The 25,402-nt window shown below is 44.5% G+C and overlaps 1 protein-coding gene across 24 annotated transcripts in view; it reads right to left on the bottom strand.

Moving 5' to 3' along the window:
• The window catches only part of MADD (MAP kinase activating death domain), a 63,118-nt gene that overhangs the window by 12,141 nt on the left and 25,575 nt on the right, over positions 1-25,402 (bottom strand). For 16 of the 24 annotated variants that reach the window (XR_004053567.1, XM_030917713.1, XM_030917714.1 and 13 more), the window contains 7 exons: positions 24,160-24,243; positions 23,685-23,843; positions 9,406-9,514; positions 8,704-8,824; positions 8,493-8,598; positions 6,271-6,381; positions 3,708-3,815 (listed from right to left, as the gene is read on the bottom strand). Coding sequence is in view for 23 of the 24 variants with exons in the window: in XM_030917713.1 (XP_030773573.1) it covers positions 3,708-3,815; positions 6,271-6,381; positions 8,493-8,598; positions 8,704-8,824; positions 9,406-9,514; positions 23,685-23,843; positions 24,160-24,243 (798 nt within the window). In the remaining variant the exon portion in view is untranslated. The remainder of the gene's footprint in view (positions 1-3,707; positions 3,816-6,270; positions 6,382-8,492; positions 8,599-8,703; positions 8,825-9,405; positions 9,515-23,684; positions 23,844-24,159; positions 24,244-25,402) is intronic. The other 8 variants (XM_010371103.2, XM_030917729.1, XM_010371108.2 and 5 more) reach the window with 2 other exon arrangements.

Below are 25,402 nucleotides of genomic sequence, written 5' to 3'. Positions count from 1 at the left end.
GCATCTATTTGGGTAATGCGTCCAGTCCCACACTCCAGAGACTTAGCATGAGGCTCCCTCTACAGTGGTGAGAGTAAGAGTAGTCCAAGGAAACTGCTGGAGAGATTTTTTTTTTAAAGGAAAATAAAGGGGCAAGAGTCATGTGGCACTTCTACTGTGGTGCAGGCGTCCCGAGTCAGCCCTCAGCCCCGAGAGGCAACAAGGCAAATTCTAACACTTTAAAGGGTGACATGAAAATGACTCCTTCTTGACTACACTGATGTGTATGTTTCTGCTTCAGGGTAAGCCCCTCTGTTTGGTAAACCACCTGTTAAAAAAACTGACTGTGGAAATCAAATTCAGCTAAATCATAGGGGAACAGATAACATAAGCAAAATTTCACTACTTTATATTTAGGATTTGTACTTGGTCCTTAAAATTACTTAGAGGTCTGTTTCAGAATTAAAAACACAGAAATGAAGAAAACATGGCCAATTTCCTTTATAATCCTGGAGAGTAAGGCTTTTTCTAACTATGTCTCAAAATCCAGAAGCCGTAAAAGATACTATTAATTCAATTATATAAAAGTAGCCAGGCGTGATGGCTCACACCTGTAATCCCAGCACTTTGAGAGGCTGAGGTGGGTGGATCATTTGAGGTCAGGAGTGCGAGACCACCCTGGCCAACATGGTAAAACCCCATCTCTACTAAAAATACAAGAATTAGCCGGGTGTGGTGGCAGGCACCTGTAATCCCAGCTACTTGGGATGCTGAGGCAGGAGAATTGCTTGAACCTGGGAGGCAGAGGTTGCAGTGAGCCAAGATCGCGCCGCTGCATCCAGCCTGGGCGACAAAGACAGACTCTGTCTCAAAAAAAAAAAAAAAATTATATACAAGTAAAAAATTTATGTGTGTCAAAAAATATCATAGGCAAAATCAGAAAAGACAAATGAGGAACTTTCTGGTGGGCAGATCAGACTGCCCACATCTGAGCCCACTGATCAGTAGGAAAGGGATGACCATAAGAGGCAACAGGAAGCGTATAGCACCACTCATTAAGTGTTCTTCCCAGAAGAGTGAATCTGAAAGTGATCAAACCTCTAAACTGAACTACCAGTCTGTAAGAAATACGTGACAGAGAAACACGCTAACAGAAAGGAGACACAATCAGCAAAAAATCTAAAATGTAGGAGACTCCACAGGGCAAATGATCCCATTTCTTCAACAAAATAAATTGCAAAGGGGGTATTACATGTTATGAGACACTTAAGAATTCCATCAACCAAAATTACAAATGCATTGTCCCTCTGACCCAGCAATCTCATTTCTGGGAACCCTTAGACACACTTGCACATGTATGAAATGAAGCAAGTACAGCATCATTCACAGTATCACTATCAGTAACAGCAAATTTGGAAGCAACCCAAGGATCCATATGTACTGACTGGTTAAATAAATTAAGGCACAGTCACACAGTGGAATACATGTAGCCATAAAACGAATGGGAAAGTTTTCTTGGTACTGATACAGAAGAGGACCAGGACAATATTAAATGAAAAAAACCAAGGAATAAAGCAATGGATAAGATGCGCTATCTTTCTGAAAGAAAGGACATAAATAGATCAGGTGGGGTGGCTCATGCCTATAATCCCAGCACTTTGTGAGGCCAAGGTGGGCGGATCACTTGAGATCCAGAGTTCAAGACCAGCCTGGCCAATATGGTGAAACCCTGTCTCTACTAAAAATAGAAAAATTAGCTGGGCATGGTGGTGGGCGCCTGTAATCCCAGCTACTTGGGCGGCTGAGGCAGGAGAATTGCTTGAACCCAAGAGGTGGAGGGTGCAGTGAGCCAAGTTTGGACCACTGCACTCCAGCCTGAGCAAAAGAGCGAGACTCCGTCTCAAAGAGGAAAAAAAAAAAAAAAAGAAGGGAGAAAAATAAGAATTTGTGTTCACCGAGACTCCATCTCAAAGAGAAAAAAAAGGAGAAAAATAAGAATTTGTGTTCATATTTTATTGTTTGCATAAAAATCCACTGGAAGGCCGGGGGCACTGGCTCATGCCTGTAATCCCAGTACTTTGGGAGGCCAAGGTGGGTGCATTACTGAGGTCAGGAGTTTGAGACCAGCCTGACCAACATGGCGAAACCCCATCCCTAAAAAAAATACAAAAAATTAGCCGGGCATGGTGGCAGGTGTCTGTAATCCCAGCTACTTGGGAGCCTGAGACAGGAGAATTGCTTGAATCCAAGAGGTGGAAGTTGCAGTGAGCCGAGATCACTCCATTGCATTCCAGCCTGGGCATCAGAGCAAGACTCTGTCTCAAAAAGAAAAAAAAAAAATTCACTGGAATTTACAAAGGAAACTAATAAAAGTGGTTGTCTATAGGATGAAGGGGTGAGGGGAGTGGAAAATTCAGTGGAAAGGGACAAGAATGAGTATAAGACTTCCCAGTGTGTACTATTTTCTGTTATTCTGATTTATGAACAATGTGATAATATCATCTACATACAGATAGATATCTTTATATGTGTGTGCGTGTGTGTGTATGTGTATAAAATAAATAGGGCCAGGTGCGGTGGCTCACACCTGTAATCCCAGCACTTTGGGGGGTCAAGGCAGGTGGATCACTTGAAGTCAGGAGTTCAAGACCAGCCTGGCCAACCAACATTGGTAAAATCCCGTCTCTACTAAAATACAAAAAATTGGCCAGACATGGTGGTGCATGCCTGTAATCCTAGCTACTCAGGAAGCTGAGGCAGGAGAATTGCTTGAACCTGGGAGGCAGAGGCTGTAGTGAGCCAAGATCACGCCACTGCACTCCAGCCTGGGTGACAGAGCGATACTCTGTCTCAAAAAAAAAAAAAAAAGAAATGGGTATCATCTACTATATAAAATTTAATTATCTGAATAACAATCTGATAATCTGGTCAGGTGCAGTGGCTCACGCCTGTAACCCCAGCACTTTGGAAGGCCAAGGTGGGTGGATTACTTGAGGTCAGGAGTTTGAGACCAGCCTGGCCAACATGATCAAATCCCGTGTCTACTAAAAATAGAAAAATCAGCCGGGCATGGTGGCTGGCGCCTGTAATCCCAGCTACTTGAGAGGCTGTGGCAGGAGAACTGCTTGAACCCGGGAGGGGGAGGTTGCAGTGAGCCAAGATCACGCCACTGCACTCCAGCCTGGGTGACAGAGCAATACTCTGTCTCAAAAAAAAAAAAGAAATGGGTATCATCTACTATATAAAATTTAATTATCTGAATAACAATCTGATAATCTGGTCAGGTGTGGTGGCTCACGCCTGTAACCCCAACACTTTGGAAGGCCAAGGTGGGTGGATTACTTGAGGTCAGGAGTTTGAGACCAGCCTGGCCAACATGATCAAATCCCGTGTCTACTAAAAACAGAAAAATCAGCCGGGCATGGTGGCTGGCGCCTGTAATCCTAGCTACTTGCGAGACTGTGGCAGGAGAACTGCTTGAACCCAGGAGGCGGAGGTTGCAGTGAGCTGAGATCAAGCCACTGCCCTCCAGCCTGGGTGACAGAGCGAGACCCTATCTCAAAAAAACACACACAAAAAAACCAAAAAATCCCAATCTGATAATTTAATGATAAATGGATCATGAAGATGAATGAGAGAAATGAGAAAAATATTCTGGCATCAGTTCTAGGAGTTCCCTGTGACTCTCCAATAGCCCCTTTGGGCCCCCAGTGTGAACCAGCACCTACCTCCATGAAAAAGATATCTCCGTTTGTATCTGTCCCTGCATGTACCACAAATGTCTGCTTCTTCATATGCCGGCTGCCACTGGACCAGATAGAGAGATCGCGTCCATTCTGATGAAAGAGAGATTTTTTTGGGACAGTCATACATCCCTCTCAGAGGGCTCTGGGCCAAGAATTCCCCATCCAGCAATCAAATTCATATCAGCTTCCTCAGCACAGTCTCATCTGCTGGCCACTGGTCACCTGGGAAGTGGTTTCAGATGTTTTGATCTCAGAAGCCCTATATCTCTTAAAATTTATTGAAGATTCCAAAGAGCTTTCGTTTATGTGAGTTATAGATATTTACATACTAGAAATTTAAGCAAATTTCTCAAATGATTAATTATAAAAACAATTAATAATTCATTAATAACCCATTACATAGTAATATAAACATTTTTAATAACTATATTTTCCAAAAAAAAGGGCACTGTTTCACATTTTTGCCAATCTCTTTAATGTTTGACTTAACAGCAAATAGCTGCATTCTCCTATCTGCTTCTGCATTGAGTCTGTTGCAGTATGTTGCTTTGGTTGAGGTATATGAAAAAAACAACCTAACAGATACATATTTGGAAAATGGAAGAGGATTTTCATAGCCTTTTCAGATAAATAGACGTATTCTTTTTTAACACTATACCAGAACTTGAGAAGTAGCAGCTTCTTTTTTTTTAGAGACAAGGTTTTGCTCTGTCACCCAGGCTGGAGTTCAGTGGCATGACCATAGCCCACTACATCTTTGAACTCCTGGGCATAAGTGACACTCCTGCCTCAGCCTCCCAAGTACCTGGGATTACAGGCATAAATCACAACACCCAGCAACAGCAGCTTTTGAAAGTCAGTTGCAGTGTGGAATCTGAAAGCACATCAATGAACATTTTACACTGTTATATTAAAATCCATTTAGGCCAGACACGGGGGGTCATTCCTGTAATCCCAACACTTTAGGAGGTCAAGTCAGGAGTACCGTTTGAGCCCAGGCAGGAGTTGGAGACCAGCCTGGGCAACAGAGTGAGCCCCTATTCTCCATACATTTTTTTTTTTGAGACAGGGTCTCATTCTGTCACCCAGGCTGGAGTGCAGTGGTGCGATCATGAATCACGGCAGCCTCAACCTCCTAAGCTCAAGTGATCCTCCCACCTCAGCTTCCCAAGTAGCTGGAACTACAGGTGCATGTCACCATGCCTGGCTGATTTTTTAATTTTTTGTAGAAATGGGGTCTCCCTTGGCTGGGCGTGGTGGCTCACACCTGTAAACCCAGCACTTTGGGAGGCCGAGGTGGGTGGATCACAAGGTCAGGAGTTAGAGACTAGCCTAACCAACATAGTGAAACCCCGTCTCTACTAAAAATATAAAAATTAGCTGGGCGTGGTGGTGGGGGCCTGTAGTCCCAGCTACTAGGGAGGCTGAGACAGGAGAATGACATGAACCCGGGAGGCAGAGCTTGCAGTGAGCCGAGATGGCACCACTGCACTCCAGCCTGGGCGACAGAGCGAGACTTCATCTCAAAAAAAAAAAAAAAAAAAGTATAATCAATCAATTTAATAAAAGTAAGTTTTCACTGCTTCTTCAAGGACATTTATAAGCACAACTGGCATTTTTAAAAAAACTAAGAGTGTAAGCCAGGTGCAGTGGCTCATGCCCGTAATCCCAGAACTTTGGGAGGCTGAGGCAGGCAGATCATTTGAGGTCAGGAGTTCGAGATGAGCCTGGCGAATGCCCGTCTCTACTAAAAATACACAAATTAGCCAGGCGTGGTGGTGCATGCCTGTAACCTCAGCTACTCAGGAGGCTAAAGCAGGAAAACTGCTTGAACCCACAAAGCAGAGATTGCAGTGAGCCAAAATTGCGCCATTGCACCCCAGCCTGGGCAACAAGAGAGTGAAACTCGTCTCTCTCCCTCTCTCTCGCGTTCTCTCTCTCTCTCTCTCTATATATATATAGATATAGATATAAATAAATCAGCTGGGTGTGGGGGCACATGCCTATAATCCCAGCTACTTGGGAGGCTGAGGCATGAGAATCGCTTGAACCCAGGAGGTGGAGATTGCAGTGAGCCAAGATGGCGCTACTGTACTCCAGTCTGGGCGACAAAGTGAGAGTCTGTCTCAAAAAACAAACAAAACAAAAATAAAAAACCGAAAGTGTATCGAGGCAAGGAATACAATGGCTGCTGGCATAGTTTGGGGCCATTGTCTTCACTTGGGTTAAAGTGCCAGCAGTTGTACCCGCCACTGCTTTGGTACCATCAGTGCAAACGTAACCCTGTGAAAATGGCAAATAACATTTTAGAATCATTTGAAATTGTTTTCACCTTCTGAATCCTCAGCAGTCCAGACCACACATCAAACTGATGCACTAAAATGGTTTTATACAGAGAATCCCATCACAGAACACAGGGACTAACGTCTCGTTTAGAGTCAAAGACAACTGCTCCATTTTCAAAATCAGGGGTGAACTGGACTGGAAGTGACACAAACCAAGAAACGACCCATGGGAAGCCTAAGGGGTGGCCAGACGTGCTTACCAGGTTCGCCAGCTGATCAAGCACCTCATTGATTTGCTGGCTGTACACAAGCCCAATGTGCGACTTTCCCATTAGGCGCCTCACCTTCTTACGGATGTCATTCTTATTTACCTGAAAAGCCAAAATAGGACTCTTAACAAGGGATCTGCTCTCCTCTCGACTGAGGTAGAGAGAAGAGAATGTACAAGTGGGCTTTCCACCATCTGAGAGAAGTGGAATTCTGAAAGACCACATCACTGAACAAGGGAGAAAACTTTCAACTGTGTATTCTGCCACCATGAGGGGAAGAAAAGTCCTGGCTCTGTCTCTAGTTAGCTCCTGCAGAAAAGTGGCTCTTAGAGCAGTTCTGGTTCCAGGGGACACGTTCTCCCTATCCCCACTAAATACCACCACATTCACCCCTACAAGGGCTCTGAAAACCCCCAAGGCTCTTCATAGTGTAATTCAGAAATGACTTAGAGTGGTAACACCAGACTGGTTTGTAGCCAAGACATCTCTGAAGGTTAGGGATCATCATCCTTTCCCAGCCTAAGTCAACCAGTACCCTCCAAATTCCACAGAGTACAGTGAAACTTACACCAGGAAATGAAGCAAACCAAGAGGGGCTGGGGGCATTCTCTGCATTTGATCAACTGATCCCTTCACACTTAGGGAGGTTGGGGAGAACAAAAGGAGGAGAAACCCAGTGGCTCCTTCTCCAAACAATTCTCTTCTACCCATCAACTCCAGACTTATGTTTCCCTTTGAGAGCAGAACTCTTCTACTTGGTAACATACTTCTTCCACAGCTACAAAACCAAGTACAACATATCAAGTTCTATCTACTATTACTTTGTTAATGGCTGGCTCTTCTTATAACTATGTAAAATTCTATAAGATATAGGGCTGTCCTGAAAAACAAAACCTGAGCATCGTTTTTTTTTTTTTTTGAGATGGATTTTCACTCCTGTTGCCTAGGCTAGAATACAATGGTGCAATCTCAGCTCACTGCAACCTTCCTCTCTCGAGTTCAAGTGATTCTCCTGTCTCAGCCTTCCAAGTAGCTGGGATCAGAGACGTGAGCCACCATGCCCAGCTAACTTTTGTATTTTTAGTAGAGACAGGATTTTACGATATTGGTCAGGCTGGTCTAGAACTCCTGACCTCAGGTGATCCATCTGCCTTGGCCTCCCAAAGTGCTGGGATTACAGGCGTGAGCCACCACTCCTGGTCCTGAGCATCCTTTCTAAGTTTTAAAAATCTACTATTGTAAAAAAGAAAAATTAATTCATTGTATTTTGTGGGAAGCTCTACTGGCATCCTAAAACTGCTTATTAAAGGGAGACCATATAAATCTCAAAATAAACAAACAATGGCTGGGCATGGTAGCTCCTGCCTGTAATCCCAGCACTTTGGGAGGCTGAGGCAAGAGGATTACTTGAGGTCAGGAGTACGAGACCAGCCTGGCCAACATGGTGAAACTCCATCTCTACTAAAAATGGAAAAATTAGCCGGGCGTGGTGGCAGACGTCTGTAATCCCAGCTACTCAGGAGGCCGAGGCAGGAGAACTGCTTGAATCCGGGAGGCAGAGGATGCAGTGAGCCAACACTGCGCCACTGTACTCCAGTCTGGGTGACAGAGTGAGACTCTGTCTCAAAAAAAATGAAAAAATAAATAAATAAATAAATAAATAAATAAATAAATAGTATGGAATCATCAGTTCTTGGCCGGGTGCAGTGGCTCATGCCTGTAATCCCAGCACTTTGGGAGGCCAAGGCGGGTGGATCACTTGAGGTCAGGAGTTTGAGACCAGCCTGGCCAACATGGTGAAACCCTGTCTCTACTAAAAATACAAAAACTAGCTGGGTATGATGGTCTGCACCTATAATCCCAGCTACTGGGGAGGCTGAGGCACAAGAATCACTTGAACTGGGGAGGTGGAGGTTGCAGTGAGCTGAGATTGCGCCACTGCACTCCTACCTGGGCGACAGAGCAAGACTGTCTCAAAACAAAAACAAAGAGAATCATCAGTTATTTCTACCACACTCCTTAGTAAAACAGGCTGGCAGCTTCAGATAAACAGAACATTGTTAAGCTGGCGGAGAGGCCTCAGACTTTCAATCAAGAAGACAGCCCTAAGTAAGATACCTTGATAGCTTCCCAGCCGCCCCGAAATTCAGGTGACAGGAACAAGCCTTGCCCTTCTAGCATCAGTGGAGCTGGACACAGCAAAATGACATTACCTTCATCAGCAGCATGTAGGAGATGAGGTTGTGCAAAAGGGTGGCCAGCAAGCGATCTTCATCATCTTCCAGGCGCTTCCGGTCATGTTCTCCCAGGGACAGGTACCTAAGCAGAAGACAAAGCACAAGTCAGCCCTCAAGTGGGAGAACACGGAACTAACCAGGAGGAAGCTGAGTCTGCATATTCCCAATGGTTTCCTAAGCCCCATACCTGTCGATCATTTCCTGGGGACCCTGGTCCATACCCATGCCTTCTCTCTCCAACATCACAGCATCTAAGAAGGCATCTTCCCAGAATTGCATTTGGTCCCATAAAGTAGAACGCTCTTTGCCTGCGTAGAATAAAGGTTTCTTAGGGGGCCTATTTAACATTTAAGGATATAGCTGCCAAACAAAAATAAAGAGTAAAATCCAGATAAAAGGGAATAATTACAAATTCCAGGGCAAAGGAAACACAATCTCTCTACCCCAGATCTAACATGCCTGCCACCAGCCCCAGATGCCTTCAAGTAAGGCCCAGTCCCTCCCAAGCAGGAGGGATGAACACAGCACACAAATCAATGTGGTTACTTATAGAAAAGGTCTCCATAGCTGCATCCTCTAACTGGTCCCACATGGATCCTTTGTCCCTTCCTGCCAATTTGAGAGCAGGAAGGACCATGGTAGCAAGAAAGGAAAGAAAGGAAGACAGAAAGGCAGAGGCTGTTGATTAACACCAAAACCCAATCTTGTACAGTTTTCACCCACTGCTTGTTCTGGACACAGTAAGTCACTTGCTTCAGGTATAAAACTGCTATCTAATGTCAGCATTGAGATCAGCAGAAAGCCAACCAGCTACTTGTTCAGTGTGACCCTCTCCCCCAACTGAGCCAGCTTTCTCCAGTGCAAAGGGCCTTCCCAGTGTGTTTCTCACCTAGGAGTCCCTCATAGAGATAGACTCGCTGGCTCACATCTTCAGAAGTGCGAATGGGGCTGCCTGCCAGCTTCTCCTTTACGCTTGGCTTCAAGCTGTGGGCTTTACCCTAGAGAGAAGAGATGATAGGTCAGTGGCCGAGGTAGCAATGAACAGGGGCAAAGGAAACCAAGCATTTCACTAAGAGGCTATCACACCAGTCACCATCCATTAACAACATAAACTCCAGTACCCCTGCTTCTGCAAGTCCACTTATGCTGCTTTCTGTTACTGCCTCCTAAACTACACAATAAAGTTTTCATTTTTGACTTATCTTTACTCCTTAGTCTCTGTAAGATTATTTTCTCTTTAAAGCAACAACAATAACAATCAGATTAATTCTCTGTGTAGTAACGTAACACAGCAGAAAGAACCCAGGGTTTACCATCAGATTGCCCAAGGTTCAGATGCCTGCCTCTTATTAGCTTATGTGACCTTAGGTACAAAAATCAGCTTCTCTGAGCCTCATTTTCCTAATCTGTCAAAGGAAAGTTATAATACCTACCCTCATAGAACTGCTTTACAAGAATTAAATTTGAAGATACATATAAAGCACCTAACACATGGCTAGTAATTGAGAAATGTTCATTTCTTCTTTCCTATCATCTTTTACTGTCCCTAAGAAATATCACTAACTTCTTCTGCTACTTCTGAGTAGATTTTCTATTCATTAAAAGATTTTCAGCCAGGTGCAGTGGCTCACGCCTGTAATCCCAACACTTTGGGAGGCCAAGGTGGCTGGATCACCACGTCAGGAGATCCAGAGTTCCTGGCTAACATGGTAAAATCCCGTATCTATTAAAAATACAAAAAATTAGCCAGGTGTGGTGGCACACGCCTGTAGTCCCAGCTACTTGGGAGGCTAAGGCAGAAGAATCGCTTGAAAACCCTGGAGGCAGAGGTTGCAGTGAGCCAAGATCGCACTACTGCACTCCAGCTTGGGCGACAGAGTGAGACTCTGTCTCAAAAAAAAAAGATTTGCAACTAGATAAGAGGTAAATAATATCATGCCATATCACAATGCATGAAATAGAGTAAGTAAAGAAGCAACTGATCAAAGGTTATTGGGTAAGACCTAATCATTGTGACTAAATACCAGTCTCCGGGTTCACAGCCCAATATTTTACTAAATGGATCATGTGACTTTATATAATTTATTTATTATTAAAACAGCCTTGTTTGAGCAAAAATAATTAGGTCGCTACACTCAGCAGCTCTGTATAAAGAGCCCTTGCTTGCCAGCACAGAGCAAGTATGAATTTGTCCCAGAAAGATGCCAGAAACGGTAGCACACAGCTGAATGGCTGAATGGCTTCCTGCAAGACTGATGCTCCGTCATACCTAGTTTAACACATTTGGAATGAAAACACATTGGAATAATTTTATTTTTTTATTTTTTATTTTTTATTTTTTTTTTTTTATTTTTTTTTTTTATTTTTATTTTTTTTTTTGTGAGACGGAGTCTGGCTCTGTCGCCCAGGCTGGAGTGCGGTGGCCGGATCTCAGCTCACTGCAAGCTCCGCCTCCCAGGTTCAGGCCATTCTCCTGCCTCCGCCTCCCAAGTAGCTGGGACTACAGGCGCCCGCCTCGTCGCCCGGCTAGTTTTTTGTATTCTTTAGTAGAGACGGGGTTTCACCGTATTAGCCAGGATGGTCTCGATCTCCTGACCTTGTGATCCGCCCGTCTCGGCCTCCCAAAGTGCTGGGATTACAGGCTTGAGCCACCGCGCCCAGCCTATTTTTTATTTTTTTTGAGACGGAGTCTTGCTCTGTCACCCAGGCTGGAGTGCAGTGGCCGGATCTCAGCTCACTGCAAGCTCCGCCTCCCGGGTTCCCGCCATTCTCCTGCCTCAGCCTCCCGAGTGGCTGGGACTACAGGCGCCACCACCTCGCCCGGCTAGTTTTTTGTATTTTTTAGTAGAGACGGGGTTTCACCGTGTTAGCCAGGATGGTCTCGATCTCCTGACCTCATGATCCGCCCGTCTCGGCCTCCCAAAGTGCTGGGATTACAGGCTTGAGCCACCGCGCCCGGCCTGGAATAATTTTAAACACTCTTATCAAAGCAGCTCACTTTGGCCAGCATGATAGCTCACATCTATGGTCCTAGCACTTTGGTAGGATGAAGCAGGAGGATCACTTAAGCCCAGAAGTTCAAGACCAGCCTGGGCAACATAGCAAAAAAAAAAAAAAAAAAAAAAAAGAATAAAAATCTTAGCCAGGAGGGATGGTGCTTGCCTGTAGTCCCAGCTACTTGGGAGGCTGAGGTGGGCAGATTACTTGAGCCCAGAAGTTTGAGGCTAGAGTAAGCCATGACTGCACCCTGCACTGCAGCCTGGGCACCAGAGCAAGACCTTGTCTCAAAAGTAAATAAATATTTTTAAAAAGCAACAACCAAAAAACAGCCTAGGGGAGTAATGTCAGCAAGACGGCCGAGCAGAAGCCCCTAAAGCACATCCCCCTCACAAACCAGAGTAATAAACAAACAGCTACACTTTAACCAAAAAAACTGAGGGAGACTGTGGAGGTGCATCAGAAGTGTGACAGGAACGCTGATGAGCACAGAAACTCAGGATGGCCACATACAGAACAGAAGGCAACATCAGGCCTCCCCTCTATCCCCCTTCCCCCATCTGGGATCAGCTGGGAACAAGGAGGAACTTCTCCCTACAGCAAGGAAGTAAGCAAGACAATTCTAGAAACTGCCATTAGCACCTTGGACACTTACAGACTTCACCCCTGGCTTCCCTACAGTCCTCTAGGCACTAAGCCCAGCTGAAGGAACTGTCTGGAGTCCATACAGCTGTGCTCCCTCCAGAGAAGGAGCCAATACTGTGCGCCAGCCCCTGTAGCCTGTGCAGCTACTGTGCTATGCCATCTTGGAAGTGGAGCTATGGTGGGAGTGTGTTTTGCTCTGGGGGCAGATGGGCAGAGCTCCCCTTCATTCCTGAGGCTAAGCCACCACCAAACCACTCCATCCTGATGTCTTGACAATCTAAGCCAAGCTGTGAGCAGCTGTTACCATGATTCCCCAAGGGGTCAGTCAAGTGGAGGCAGAGTCACTCCATTTACCCGTCCCCCATCCCCCTTCCCCCTCCCCTTGGGCTGCAGCTGAAGCAGTACCCTATCTACTGGGAAAACAGTACTTAGACTACTCAGAGCAGTCAGGCCTCCCTGGTGCCTAAGGTGAAGAAGCACTCCGTATCCCAGGAAATGGTGTCTTGGCCACCCAGGGCAGTCATGCATCCTAGCACCTAACCTGAAGTGGCACCTTGCATTCCAGGGATACTGTGCCTGGGTCACCCAGAACAGTCATGCCCACACTAGGCCTGTGCTAAAGCAACACACTGTCCCCAGGGGAACTAGTGGCTAGCCAAGCTGAGCAGTTGTGCATTCCAGGGCTGAGCTGACACGGGACCCCATGTTCCAGGGAAACAGAGCAGTGGCTGAGCTGAGATACCTTGCCCTAGCCAAGCAAGTCTAGTACCCTGCGTCCCTGGAACTGGACTTGCCCCTAGAGTCTGAACTGCTAAGATTCCCTCTTCCTGGGGAGTGGAGTCATTGCTGTGCTGCTCCCTGACCCCGAGGACCCAAATGACAGCTGTGCTCTGCCACGCTGGGGTATTTGCTGCCATTGTACTTGGCTTCACAGAGTCTGGGATACAGCCAAGCCCAACCATCCTAGAGTCTAGAGTCACTACTACATGGTGCCTCATTCCCTGGGACCTGAGCAGTCACTGAGCCCTACTGACTCAGATCCCTGAATTGCAGTTGTACCCTGCTCCCTAGGCCCAAACCTCCAGGGCACCCCTTCCTCCCCAGAGTAAGGCCAGTGCTACGGCCTATCCCCCAGTATTAGAATCACAGTTATGAGCCAGTCCCCTGGGCCTGAGCTGCTAGCGGGTGCCTCAGATTCTGGCTCTATGGGCAACTTACATCCAACCTTGCCACAGAGAGCAAATCTACACCCCAATACCCAGGTGCCACAATAGCTTTGTGAGACCCTAAGCCTGGAACCCTGACTCCACAGCTACTCCAAGCATCTGTACCTGGAACTCAGTGCCTCTGCAGCTACTTGTAGGCCATGTCAGTCAGACCTGACACCAAGAGGGATTCTCTTGGCTGCGTCACTCCATTGTGAGGAAAATGAGAATAGGATGACTCCAAAACTCCTTGATACCAAGGATATTAACAACATATATCACCACTGCCACTGTCACACTTCTATGGTCTAGGACTCTGAGGCACCCATAGTTATTGCTCATGTTGAATGCAGTTGAAGAAGCTACACAGAAAATATACCACTACATTTATCCAGAAACAGAGTTCCCATACCCTTCCCAACTGGCACACTAAAAACCCAACTGCACATGAGTCTTTCTCTATGAAAGCCACTCCAGAAAGTTTGCAAGAAGTGACTGTTCTGCCAGATGTGTGGATATCAACACAGAGACATAAGAAACATGAAAAAAACAAGGACATATGACTCCACCAAAGGAACGTAATAACTCTTTGGTAATAGACACAATGAAAAGGAAATCAATTAATTGCCAGAACATAAATTAAACATAATGATCTTAAGGAAATGCTATGAAATACAAGAAAATACAGATAGATGATTCAACAAAATCAGAAAAACAATTCATGATATGAATTAGAAATTCAACAAAGAGAAAAAAATCGTAACAAAAAAAAAAAACAGAAATCTTGCAGCTGAATAATTCAATGAATAAAGTTTAAAAAATACAATAGGCCGGGCGCGGTGGCTCACGCCTGTAATCCCAGCACTTTGGGAGGCCGAGGCGGGCAGATCACAAGGTCTGGAGATTGAGACCATCCTGGCGAACATGGTGAAACCCCATCTCTACTAAAAATACAAAAAAATCAGCCAGACGTGGTGGCAGCCGCCTGTAGTCCCAGCTTCTAGGGAGGCTGAGGCAGGAGAATGGCATGAACCAGGGAGGTGGCGGAGCTTGCAGTGAGCGGACATCTAGCCACTGCACTCCAGCCTGGGCGACAGAGCGATACTCTGTCTCAAAAAAAAAAAAAACCAAAAAAAAAAAAAAAAAAAAACAATAGAGGGCCGGGAGCAGTGGCTCATGCCTGTAATCCCAACACTTTGGGAGGCTGAGGTGGGTAGATTACCTGAGGTTGGGAGCTCAAGACCAGCCTAACCAATGTGGAAAAACCCCATTTCTATCAAAATGAGCCAGGTGTGGTGGCGCATGCCTGTAATCCCAGCTACTTGGGAGGCTGAGGCAGGAGAATTGCTTTAACCCGGGAGGCAGAGGTTGCAGTGAACTGAGATAGTGCCATTGCACTCCAGCCTGGGCAACAAGAGCGAAACTCTGTCTCAAAAAAAAAAAAAAAAAAAAAAAAAGAAAGAAAAGAAAAAAGGAAAAGATACATTAGAGAACTATAACAGCAGACTTGATCAAGCAGAAGAATGACTCTACGTTGAAGATAAGTCATTTGAAATTAGAGAGAAAAAAATAAGAATGAAAAACAGTCAAGAAAGTCTACAACACTTAGGGGATACTATTAAGTAAAAAATATTCATATTATTGGATTTCCAAAGAGACAAGGGAAAAGGCATAAAAAACTTATTTAATGAAATAATAGCTGAAAACTTCCCAAGTCTGGGGACAGAGATGGACAGACAGATCCAGGAAGCTCAAAAGTCCCCAAAGAGATTCAACCCAAAAAGTCCTCTCCGGCCAGATGCAGTGGCTCATGCCTGTAATCCCAGCACTTTGGGAGGCTGAGGCGGGCAGATCATTTGAAGTCAGGAGTTCCAGACCAGCCTGACCAACATGGTGAAATCCCATCTCTACTAAAAATACAAAAAAATTAGCTGAGCGTGGTGGTGCATGCCTGTAATCCCAGCTACTCAGGAGCCTGAGGCAGGAGAAGAGCTTGAACCCAAGAGGCAGAGGTTGTAGTGAGCCGAGATCATGCTACTGTACTCCAGCCTGGGCAACAGAGTGAGACTCCATCTCAAAAAAAAAAAAAAAAAAAAAAAAAAAAAAAGTCCTCTCCAAGGTACATTAGAGTCAAACTGTCAAAAGTCAGAGAGAGAATTCTAAAAACAGCAAGAGAAAAGTAACATTTAAGTCACATTTAAGGGAATCCCTATTAAACAGATTTCTCTGCAGAAACTTTACAAGCCAGTAGAGAAAGGGATGATATATTCCGAGTGCTGCAAGAAAAAGATTTTCAGTCAAGAATACTATACCCAGCAGAGCTATGCTTCAGAAATGAAGGATAAACTAAGTCTTTCCCAGACCAGAAAAAAAATGAGGAAGTCAACACACTCTTACAAGACATGCTCAAGGGAGTCCTACATCTGGAAGTAAAAAGATAATTACTATCATGAAAATACACAAAAGTATTAAACCCACTGGTAGAACAGATACACAAAGGAGAAAAAGAAAAGAATCAAACCTTATGTCTACAGAAAACCATCAAACCATAATGATAAATGAGAGGAAGAAAGAAACAAAGGACATACAAAATAATCAGAGAACAACAAAGCAACAGGAGTTAAGTCCACACTATCAGTAACAACCTCAAATGTAAATAGATTAAATTCCCTCACCAGAGGTAGAATGGCTGAATGGATTAGAAAAACAAAAAAACAAAAACCAAAACAAACAAAAAACACTTGATCTAACTATATGCTGCCTACAAGAAACTCATTTTACTAGTAAAGACACATACAGACTGAAAGTGAAGGAATGGAGAAAGATATTTCACACAAACAGAAACCAAAAGCAAGCAAGAGGCCGGGCGCGGTGGCTCAAGCCTGTAATCCCAGCACTTTGGGAGGCCGAGACGGGCGGATCGCGAGGTCAGGAGATCGAGACCATCCTGGCTAACATGGTGAAAACCCGTCTCTACTAAAAAATACAAAAAACTAGCCGGGCGCAGTGGCAGGCACCTGTACTCAGCTACTCGGGAGGCTGAGGCAGGAGAATGGCGTAAACCCAGGAGGCGGAGCTTGCAGTGAGCTGAGATCCAGCCACTGCACTCCAGCCTGGGCAACAGAGCGAGACTGTCTCAAAAAAAAGAAAAAAAAAAAAGCAAGCAAGAGTAGCTATAATGGTATCAGATAAAACAGACTTTAAGTCAAAAACTAAAAAGAGGCTGGGCACAGTGGCTCACACTTTTAATCCCAGCACTTTGGGAGGCCGAGGCAGGCGGATCACAAGGTCAGGAGTTCGAGACCAGCCTGGCCAATGTGGTGAAACCCTATCTCTACTAAAAATACAAAAATTAGCCAGGTGTGGTAGTGGGCACCTGTAGTCTCAGCTACTTGGGAGGCTGAGGCAGGAGAATCGCTTGAACCCAGGAGGTGGAGGTTGCAGTGAGCCGAGATCACACCACTGTGCTCCAGCCTGGGCGACAGAGTGAGACTCTGTCTCAAAAAAAAAAAAAAAAAAAAAAAAAAAAACCTAAAGAGACAAAGTAATTATATAGTAACAAAGGGATCACTTCAGCAAGAGGATGTAACAATTGCAAATACATACGCATTCAACACCAAACAGCTATATAAAGCAAATATTGCAAATATTATTAGATCTAAAGGGAGAGATACACTCCAATACAGTAACAGTTGGGGACTTCAATACCCCACTCTCAGCATTGGACAGATCATCTAGACAGAAAATCAACACAGAAACACTGGATTTAAACTGCATTTTAGATTCTGATTGCATTTTAGACCAAATGGACCTAACAGACATTTACAGAACATTCCATCCAACAGCTGTAGAATACACATTCTTTTCATCAACACCCAGAACATTCTCTAGGACAGACCACATATTAGGCCACGAAATAAGTATAACGAGAAATTTAAGAAAATGAAATCACAGCAAGCATCTTTTCAGACCACAAGGGAACACTGTGCTCTGAAAATTAGAAATAACAAACTTTTAAAACCATATGAACACATGGAAATTAAACAATATGCTCCTGAGTGACCAACGGGTCAACAAAGAAATTAAGAAAGAAATTTAAAAATTTCTTCACACAAATGAAAATAAAAACACAGCATACCAAAACCTATGGGATACAGCAAAAGCAGTATTAAGAAAGAAGCTTATAGCAATAAACGTCTACATCAAAAAAGTAGGAAGATTTCAAATCAACTTAATGATGCAGCTCAAAGAATTGTGAAAGCAAGAGCAAACCAAACCCAAAATTAGTAGAAGAAATAATCAAGATCAGAGCAGGAATAAAATTGAGACTAAAAAAAATAGGCTGGGCATGGTGGCTCACGCCTATAATCCCAACACTTTGGGAGGCTGAGACAGGTGGATCACCTGAGGCCAGGAGTTCGAGAGCAGCCTGGCCAACATGGCGAAACCCCATCTCCAGTAAAAATACAAAAAAAAAAAAAAAAAAAAAAAAATAGCCGGGTGTGGTGGTCGGCACCTGTAATCTCAGCTACTTGGGAGGCTGAGGCAGAAGAATCACTTGAACCCAGGAGGTGGAGGTTGCAGTGAGCCGAGACTGCACCATTGCACTCCAGCCTGGGCAACAAGAGCAAAACTCCGTCTCAAAATAAATAAATAAATAATCAACAAAATGAAAAGTTCATTTTCGTAAAGATAAACAAAATCCACAAACCATTAGAGCTAGACTAACCAAAAGAGAGACAGAGAGAGAGAGAGAGAGAGAGAGAGAGAGAGAGAGAGAGAGAAGACTCCCGCCAAAAAAACACCAGAAACAAAAAAGGAAACATTACAATTGCCATCACCGAAAAACAAAAAGTCATTAGGGACTATAACTACATGTCAACAAATTAGAAATGGATACATTCTTAGACATAAACAACCTACCAAGATTTAACCAAGAAATAGCAACCTGAATGGTCCAATTACAAGTAATGAGATTGAATCTGTAATAAAAAGCTTCCCATCACAGGGCACGATGGTTAATGCCTGTAATCCCAGCACTTTGGGAGGCTGAGGCGGGCAGATCACTTGAGGCCTGTAGCTCGAGACCAGACTGGCCAACATGATGAAACCCTGTCTCTACTAAAAATACAAAAATTAGCCAGGCATGGTGGTGAATACCTGTAATCCCAGCTACTCGAGAGGCTGAGGTATGAGAATTGCTTGAACCCGAGAGGCAGAAGTTGCAGTAAGCCAACATCACACCACTGCACTCCAGCCCGAGCAACAGAGCAAGACTTTGTCTCAAAAAAAAAGTTGGGTGCAGTGGCTCATGCCTGTAATCCCAGCACTTTGGGAGGCCAAGGGGGTCAGATTACTTGAGGTCAGGAGTTTGAGACCACCCTGGACAACATGGTGAAACCTCGTCTCTACTAAAAATACAAAAATTAGCCAAGTGTGGTTGTGGGCGCCTGTAATCCCAGCTACTTGGGAGGCTGAAGCAGTTCTTAAACCCGGGAGGTGGAGGTAGCAGTGAGCTGAGATCGCGCAACTGCACTCCAGCCTGGGCAACAGAGCTAGACTTCGTCTTAAAAAAAAAAAAGAAAGAAAGAAAAGAAAGGCTCAGGACCCAATAGCTTCAATGCAGAATTCTAAAAACATTTAAAGAAAAACTAATACCAAATACAAAAGTATTTGATAAAAGTCAACATCCCTTCATGATAAAACCTCTCAACAAGTTAGGTACAGAGCGAACTTACCTCAAAACAATAAAAGTCACATATGACAAACCCACAACCAACATCATACTAAATGGGGAAAAGATGAAAACTTTTCCTCTACGATCTGTAACAAGACAAGGATGTCTACTTCCACCACTTTTATTCAACTGGAAGTGCTAATCAAAGCAATTAGGCCAGAGAAAGAAAGGGCATCCAAATTGGACAGAAGAAGTCAAACTGTCCCTCAAAGTGGGCTGGGTATTGTGGTTCACACCTGTTAATCCTAGCACTTTGGGTGGCCAAGGCAGGTGGATCGCTTGAGCCCAGGAGTTCCAGACCAGCCTGGGCAACATGGCAACACCTTGTCCCTACAAATACAAAAATCAGCTGGGCATGGTGGCGCATGCCTGTAGTCCCAGCTACTCGAGAGACTGAGATGGAAGGACTGCTTGAGCCCAGTAGGTGGAGGCTGCAGTGAACCGATACTGCACCACTGCACTACTCCAGCCTGGTTCTATCTAAAAAAAAAAAAAAAGAAAAAGAAAAAGAAGAAAGCCCTAAAATCTCCACTAGAAAACTCAGAATAAGTGAATTCAATAAAGTTGCAGGATGCAAAATCAACATATAAAAATCAGTAGTGTGTCTATACACCAACAATAAAACTGCAGAGGCCAGGTGCGGTGGCTCAAGCCTGTAATCCCAGCACTTTGGGAGGCCGAGGTGGGCGGATCACGAGGTCAGGAGATCGAGACCATCCTGGCTAACACGGTGAAACTCCGTCTCTACTAAAAAAATACAAAAAAATTAGCCAGGCATGGTGGCGGGCGCCTGTAGTCCCAGCTACTCAGGAGGCTGAGGCAGGAGAATGGCGTGAACCCGGGAGGCGGAGCTTGTAGTGAGCCGAGATCGCGCCACTGCACTCCAGCCTGGACAACAGAGCGAGACACCATCTCAAAAAAAAAAAAAAAAATTAATGCCCTAAGAATAAATCCAATGAAGGAGGTAAAAAATCTCCATGAGAAAAAATAGAAAACACTGATGTAAGAAGGAGTTTAGGGAAAAGATATAAAGATACACCATGTTCATGGATTGGAAGAATATTATGAAAATGACCATACTACCAAAAGTGATCTACAGATTCAATGCAATCCCTACCAAAATACCAATGGTATTCTTCACAGAAATAGAAAAAACAATCCTAAAATTCATAAGGAACCACAAAAGACCCCAGATAGCCAAAACAATCCTGGGCAAAAAGGTATCACACTATTAGACTTTAAAATAATAAGAGAAAGCTATAGTAACCATAACTGCATGCTACTGGCATAAAAAACAGACCCATAGACCAATGGAACAGAATAGAGAACCCAGAAAGAAATCCATATATTTATAGCCAACTGTTTTTTGACAAAGGAACCAAGAATATTCACCGGGGTAGGGATAGTCTCTTCAATAAATGGTGCTCGGAAAACCTGATATCCATTATTCAGAAAAATAAAACTAGACCCCTACCTCTCACCATATACAAAAATCAACCCAAAATGGATTAAAGACTTATAAGACCCAAAACTATAAAACTACTAGAAGAAAACGTAGCAGAAATGCTTCAGGACGTTGGTCTGGGCGAAAAGTTTATGGAGACCTCAAAAGCACAGGCAACAAAAGCAAAAGTAGACAAACAAGATTATATTAAACTAAAAAGCTTCTGCACAACAAAGGACATGATGAACTGAGGGAAGAGAGTCTGCAGAATGGAAGAAAATATTTACAAACTATTCATCTGACAAGGGATTAATATCTAGAATATACAAGAAAGAAAAAACTCAACAGTAAAAACCCACAATCTATTAAAAAATGGGCAAATGAGCTGAACAGCTCTCTCTTAAAAGAAGACACACAAATGGCTAAACAGGTGTTTTGGAATAATGGGCCTCTACAAAGGCCTTGAAGCCAAACTGCTGTAGACAGTTCTCACTGCCGCTTCCATTTATGAGAAATTGATGGTTGCTATCCTCACAGTTATGCGGCTGAAGGGTACAGCAAGCACTGAGATGTCTTACAGTGAAAAGTTCAGAAGACGCTCAAGGAGGAGGATTTTCTTCAAAGCGAACAGAAGTAATTTTCCTATTACTCTGGCTCCTTCCACCACAAATGTAACCTCTATTGGCTTGAAAAGCATCTAAAGGTAAACAGGAAGTATAGCAGGATAGACCTGTTGCCAACTTAACTTTTACGATCCATGGTTAGATTTTGGGGTGAAAGTTGAACTAATATGAAAAGAAAACATTGGCCAGGCGCGGTGGCTCAAGCCTGTAATCCCAGCACTCTGGGAGGCCGAGACGGGCGGATCACAAGGTCAGGAGATCGAGACCATCCTGGCTAACCCGGTGAAACCCCGTCTCTACTAAAAAAATATAAAAAACTAGCCGGGCGAGGTGGCGGGCGCTTGTAGTCCCAGCTACTCGGGAGGCTGAGGCAGGAGAATGGCGTAAACCTGGGAGGCGGAGCTTGCAGTGAGCTGAGATCCGGCCACTGCACTCCAGCCTGGGCGACAGAGCGAGACTCCGTCTCAAAAAAAAAAAAAAAAAGAAAAGAAAAGAAAAGAAAACATTATTGAAAATCCCTGGCCGGGCACGGTGGCTCACGCCTGTAATCCCAGCACTTTGGGAGGCTGAGGCAGGAGGATCACGAGGTCAGGAGATTGAGACCATCCTGGCTAACACGGTGAAACCTCGTCTCTACTAAAAATACAAGAAATTAGCTGGGTGTGGTGGCGGGCACCTGTAGTAACAGCTACTTGGGAGGCTGAGGCAGGAGAATGCCGTGAACCCGGGAGGTGGAGCTTGCAGTGAGCTGAGATTGCACCACTGCACTCCAGCCTGGGCGACAGAGCGAAACTTCATCTCAAAAAAAAAAAAAAAATAAGAAGAAAGAAAAGGAAACCCCTAATAAACTGTCAGCACAAAAGAAAAATCAATTAATCATTCAATCAACCAACCAGTCTGTTCAGACTCAGAGAGAGTGAAGGCCCATCAACTTGAAGAGCCTCTCAATCCTATTCCCAATCTTCACTCTGGGAGGTCACTGAACCTATTAAAAACACATACAGAAGGCTCTGCGGGTGGGAATGATTACCAGTCTTAAATAGCCAGTTTCATTTAAATTTTTCCTCCTTTCACCCCACGGGCCAAAGATAAGGACCCATGCCTATAAGCTCTTATAGAGAACATCCATTCTCATCTCCGTTTAATAAAGTGGCAAGTCTATCAGTGTTTTAACACAGCCTATAGAGGCACATATACATTAAAAAGCAGAGGATGGGCACAGTGGCTTATGCCACTTTGAGAGGCCAAGGCAGGAGACTCACTTAACCCAGGAGTTTGAGACTGGCCTAGACAACAGAGGGGAACCCAATTTCTACAAAAGACTAAAAAATTAGCCAGGCATGGTGGTGTATGCCTGTAGTCCCAGCTACTTGGGAGGCTGAGGTGGGAGGACCACTTGAGCCTGGGAGGTCAAGGATGCAGTGAGCAGTGATTGTGCCACTACACTCCAGCCTGGGCAACAGAGTGAGACCCTGTGTAAAACAAACAAACAAAAAACCCAGATGTCTAAGGTAAGGACTAAAAGGAATTCATCTCCTTCCAGCTGATCACAGGGTTACTGTGTGATCTAGGGAAGTTCTTTTTTCCTAAGGCATTGTTCCTCTCAACTATTACAAGAGATTACTCACAGCAATATAGTGAATCACAAACTTCTTGAGTAAAAATTATGCCTTTTTCATCCCTGTTTCTTTTTTTTTTTTTTTTTTTTTTTTTGAGGTGGAGTCTCGCTCTGTCGCCCGGACTGGAGTGCAGTGGCCAGATCTCAGCTCACTGCAAGCTCCGCCTCCCGGGTTTACACCATTCTCCTGCCTCAGCCTCCCGAGTAGCTGGGACTACAGGTGCCCGCCACCTCGCCCGGCTAGTTTTTGTATTTTTAGTAGAGACGGGGTTTCACCGTGTTAGCCAGGATGGTCTCGATCTCCTGACCTCGTGATCCGCCCGTCTCGGCCTCCCAAAGTGCTGGGATTACAGGCTTGAGCCACCACGCCCAGCCCATCCCTGTTTCTTTAGCGCATAATCTGGCACTTAGTAAATCACTTCATGGATGTTTATTAATGAATGAAAACTTCAAATAACTGTTAGTAATATACTAAAATAGAATGCTATTTTAAGATGCTATTTAAATAGAGCAGAGACCAAAATAAAACTGGATACTCCATAGAAACAGACTGGTACTAAATGAGAGCTGTAATTGTCCTGACAAATACCACAAAGGTATTACTTTGCCTGTGTTAAACCTGGGGATTACTACTACATAGGATTCGAAGCCCTTATCTGACTGGGCAGGGAGCATAACTCATCAACGAGTCAGAAGAGGGTTCTAAGAGTCCCAGATCTTAAGTCAAACAACTGAAAAAAAGCCTTAAGAAATGTTTTCCTTACAGCCAAATATATGAGGATTACCTCTTCCTTATTTAACCTTCACCTCTTTAGTCTCTCTTAACTTTCATTCTTTTCTAGCCTGCTTCCCTCCCCCATTAAAGAAATGGTCTTCTTTTGTTAGCAAACAAAGCTTACAAAGATGGTGCTTGTGGCAGAGTTGGTCTCAATTTCACTATCAGACAAAGTGCCCCGAGAGCTTGCCAGGTGAACACTGCCCTCGCCACCTGGTCCATCACCTGCATTGCTGCTCAAGTCACTGTCAGCTCCAAGAGTCTCTCCAGAGCTATTACTCACCTGGAAAGGAAAAAAGGTAGTAAGAGATAGTCCCCAGCGATGGGCCCCAGAAATGCCAAGCTGCTAGAGCTCCCTGCCACCATAAAAAAGTATAAATTTCAAAGGTCTGTCAGACAGCCTCTGGAAGTACCTTCTTTATAAGATGAGAAGCTCTGGGTGAAATCTCGTATACACACACTTATGATGGTAAACCTCTCCACCATGAGAACCATGCTGACCTGAGACTCAGAGCAGCCTCCAAAGAGAAAGTAGCGCCCTTTTCCAAAGGGGAAATCCACACCCCACCCACCAAGATGCCAGTGTGGTGTTCCCCTACCACGGTGCTAACTTCAGAATCCTGACTTGAGCTGCGGATCATAACAGCTGGACTCACGCTGATGACAGAGTCTTGATCAGTCCTCTGAAACAAGACACAGGAACATTAGGGGAGGTGTCCAATCTCCTCTCAGTTTCCCACAGAAATACTGTACCTTCTTTCTCCCCATCCCCACCCTTCTGTTATCATCCCTAGAGAAGTCACGAGCAACTTTTGTTTCCGGAATATAAAATATGTACAACTTATATAATAAAAAAAAGAAATAGGCCTGGCACAGAGGCTCACGCCTGTGAGCCTAGCACTTTGGGAGGCTGAGGTGGGAGGATCATTTGAGCCCTGGAGTTGGAGACCAGCCTGGGCAACATGGTGAAACCCTATCTCTACAAAAAAATACACAAACTTAGCCAGGCCTGGTGGTGGGCGCCTGTGGTCCCAGCTACTCAGGATGCTGAGGTGGGAGCATCACTTAAGCCCAGGAGGTTGAGGCTGCAGTGAGCTGAGAGCACACCACTGCCCTCCAGCCCAAGCGACAGAGTGAGACCCTGTCTCAAAAACAAGAAACAGAAAACAATGCATTAAAAAAGTACATGCTCACTGTAGAAAATACATGAAAGAATAAGGAAATAAGAACAAGTTGTAAATCCACCCCCCACGTTAAGCACTGTTTTTAGTATATTTCCTTTCAGTTTCTTCTCAATACATTTTAAAAATAAAATTGGGGCTGGGCGCAGTGGCTCAAGCCTGTAATCCCAGCACTTTGGTAGGCCGAGACGGGCGGATCACGAGATCAGGAGATCGAGACCATCCTGGCTAACACGGTGAAACCCCGTCTCTACTAAAAAAATACAAAAAAAACTAGCCGGGCGAGGTGGTGGGCACCTGTAGTCCCAGCTACTCGGGAGGCTGAGGCAGGAGAATGGTGTAAACCCGGGAGGCGGAGCTTGCAGTGAGCTGAGATCCGGCCACTGCACTCCAGCCCGGGAGACAGAGCGAGACTCCGTCTCAAAAACAAAACAAAACAAAACAAAAACAAAAACAAACAAAAAATAAAAAATAAAATTGGAATCACACTATATGCAGCTTTGTCAAACATTTTCCCATGTCACTAAATTTTTGAAAGCACAACCTTTAATGGATACTAATATTGCATTACATGGATCTATTACACTTATTTAACAATTCCTTATCATTAGATATTTATATTGTTTTGAGTTTGTTAATTTTTTTTTCTTTTTTTGAAACG

Source organism: Rhinopithecus roxellana, chromosome 15 (genome assembly GCF_007565055.1).
Source record: "Rhinopithecus roxellana isolate Shanxi Qingling chromosome 15, ASM756505v1, whole genome shotgun sequence".
Lineage (NCBI taxonomy): Eukaryota > Metazoa > Chordata > Mammalia > Primates > Cercopithecidae > Rhinopithecus > Rhinopithecus roxellana.
This window is presented reverse-complemented; position numbering and strand designations above follow the sequence as displayed.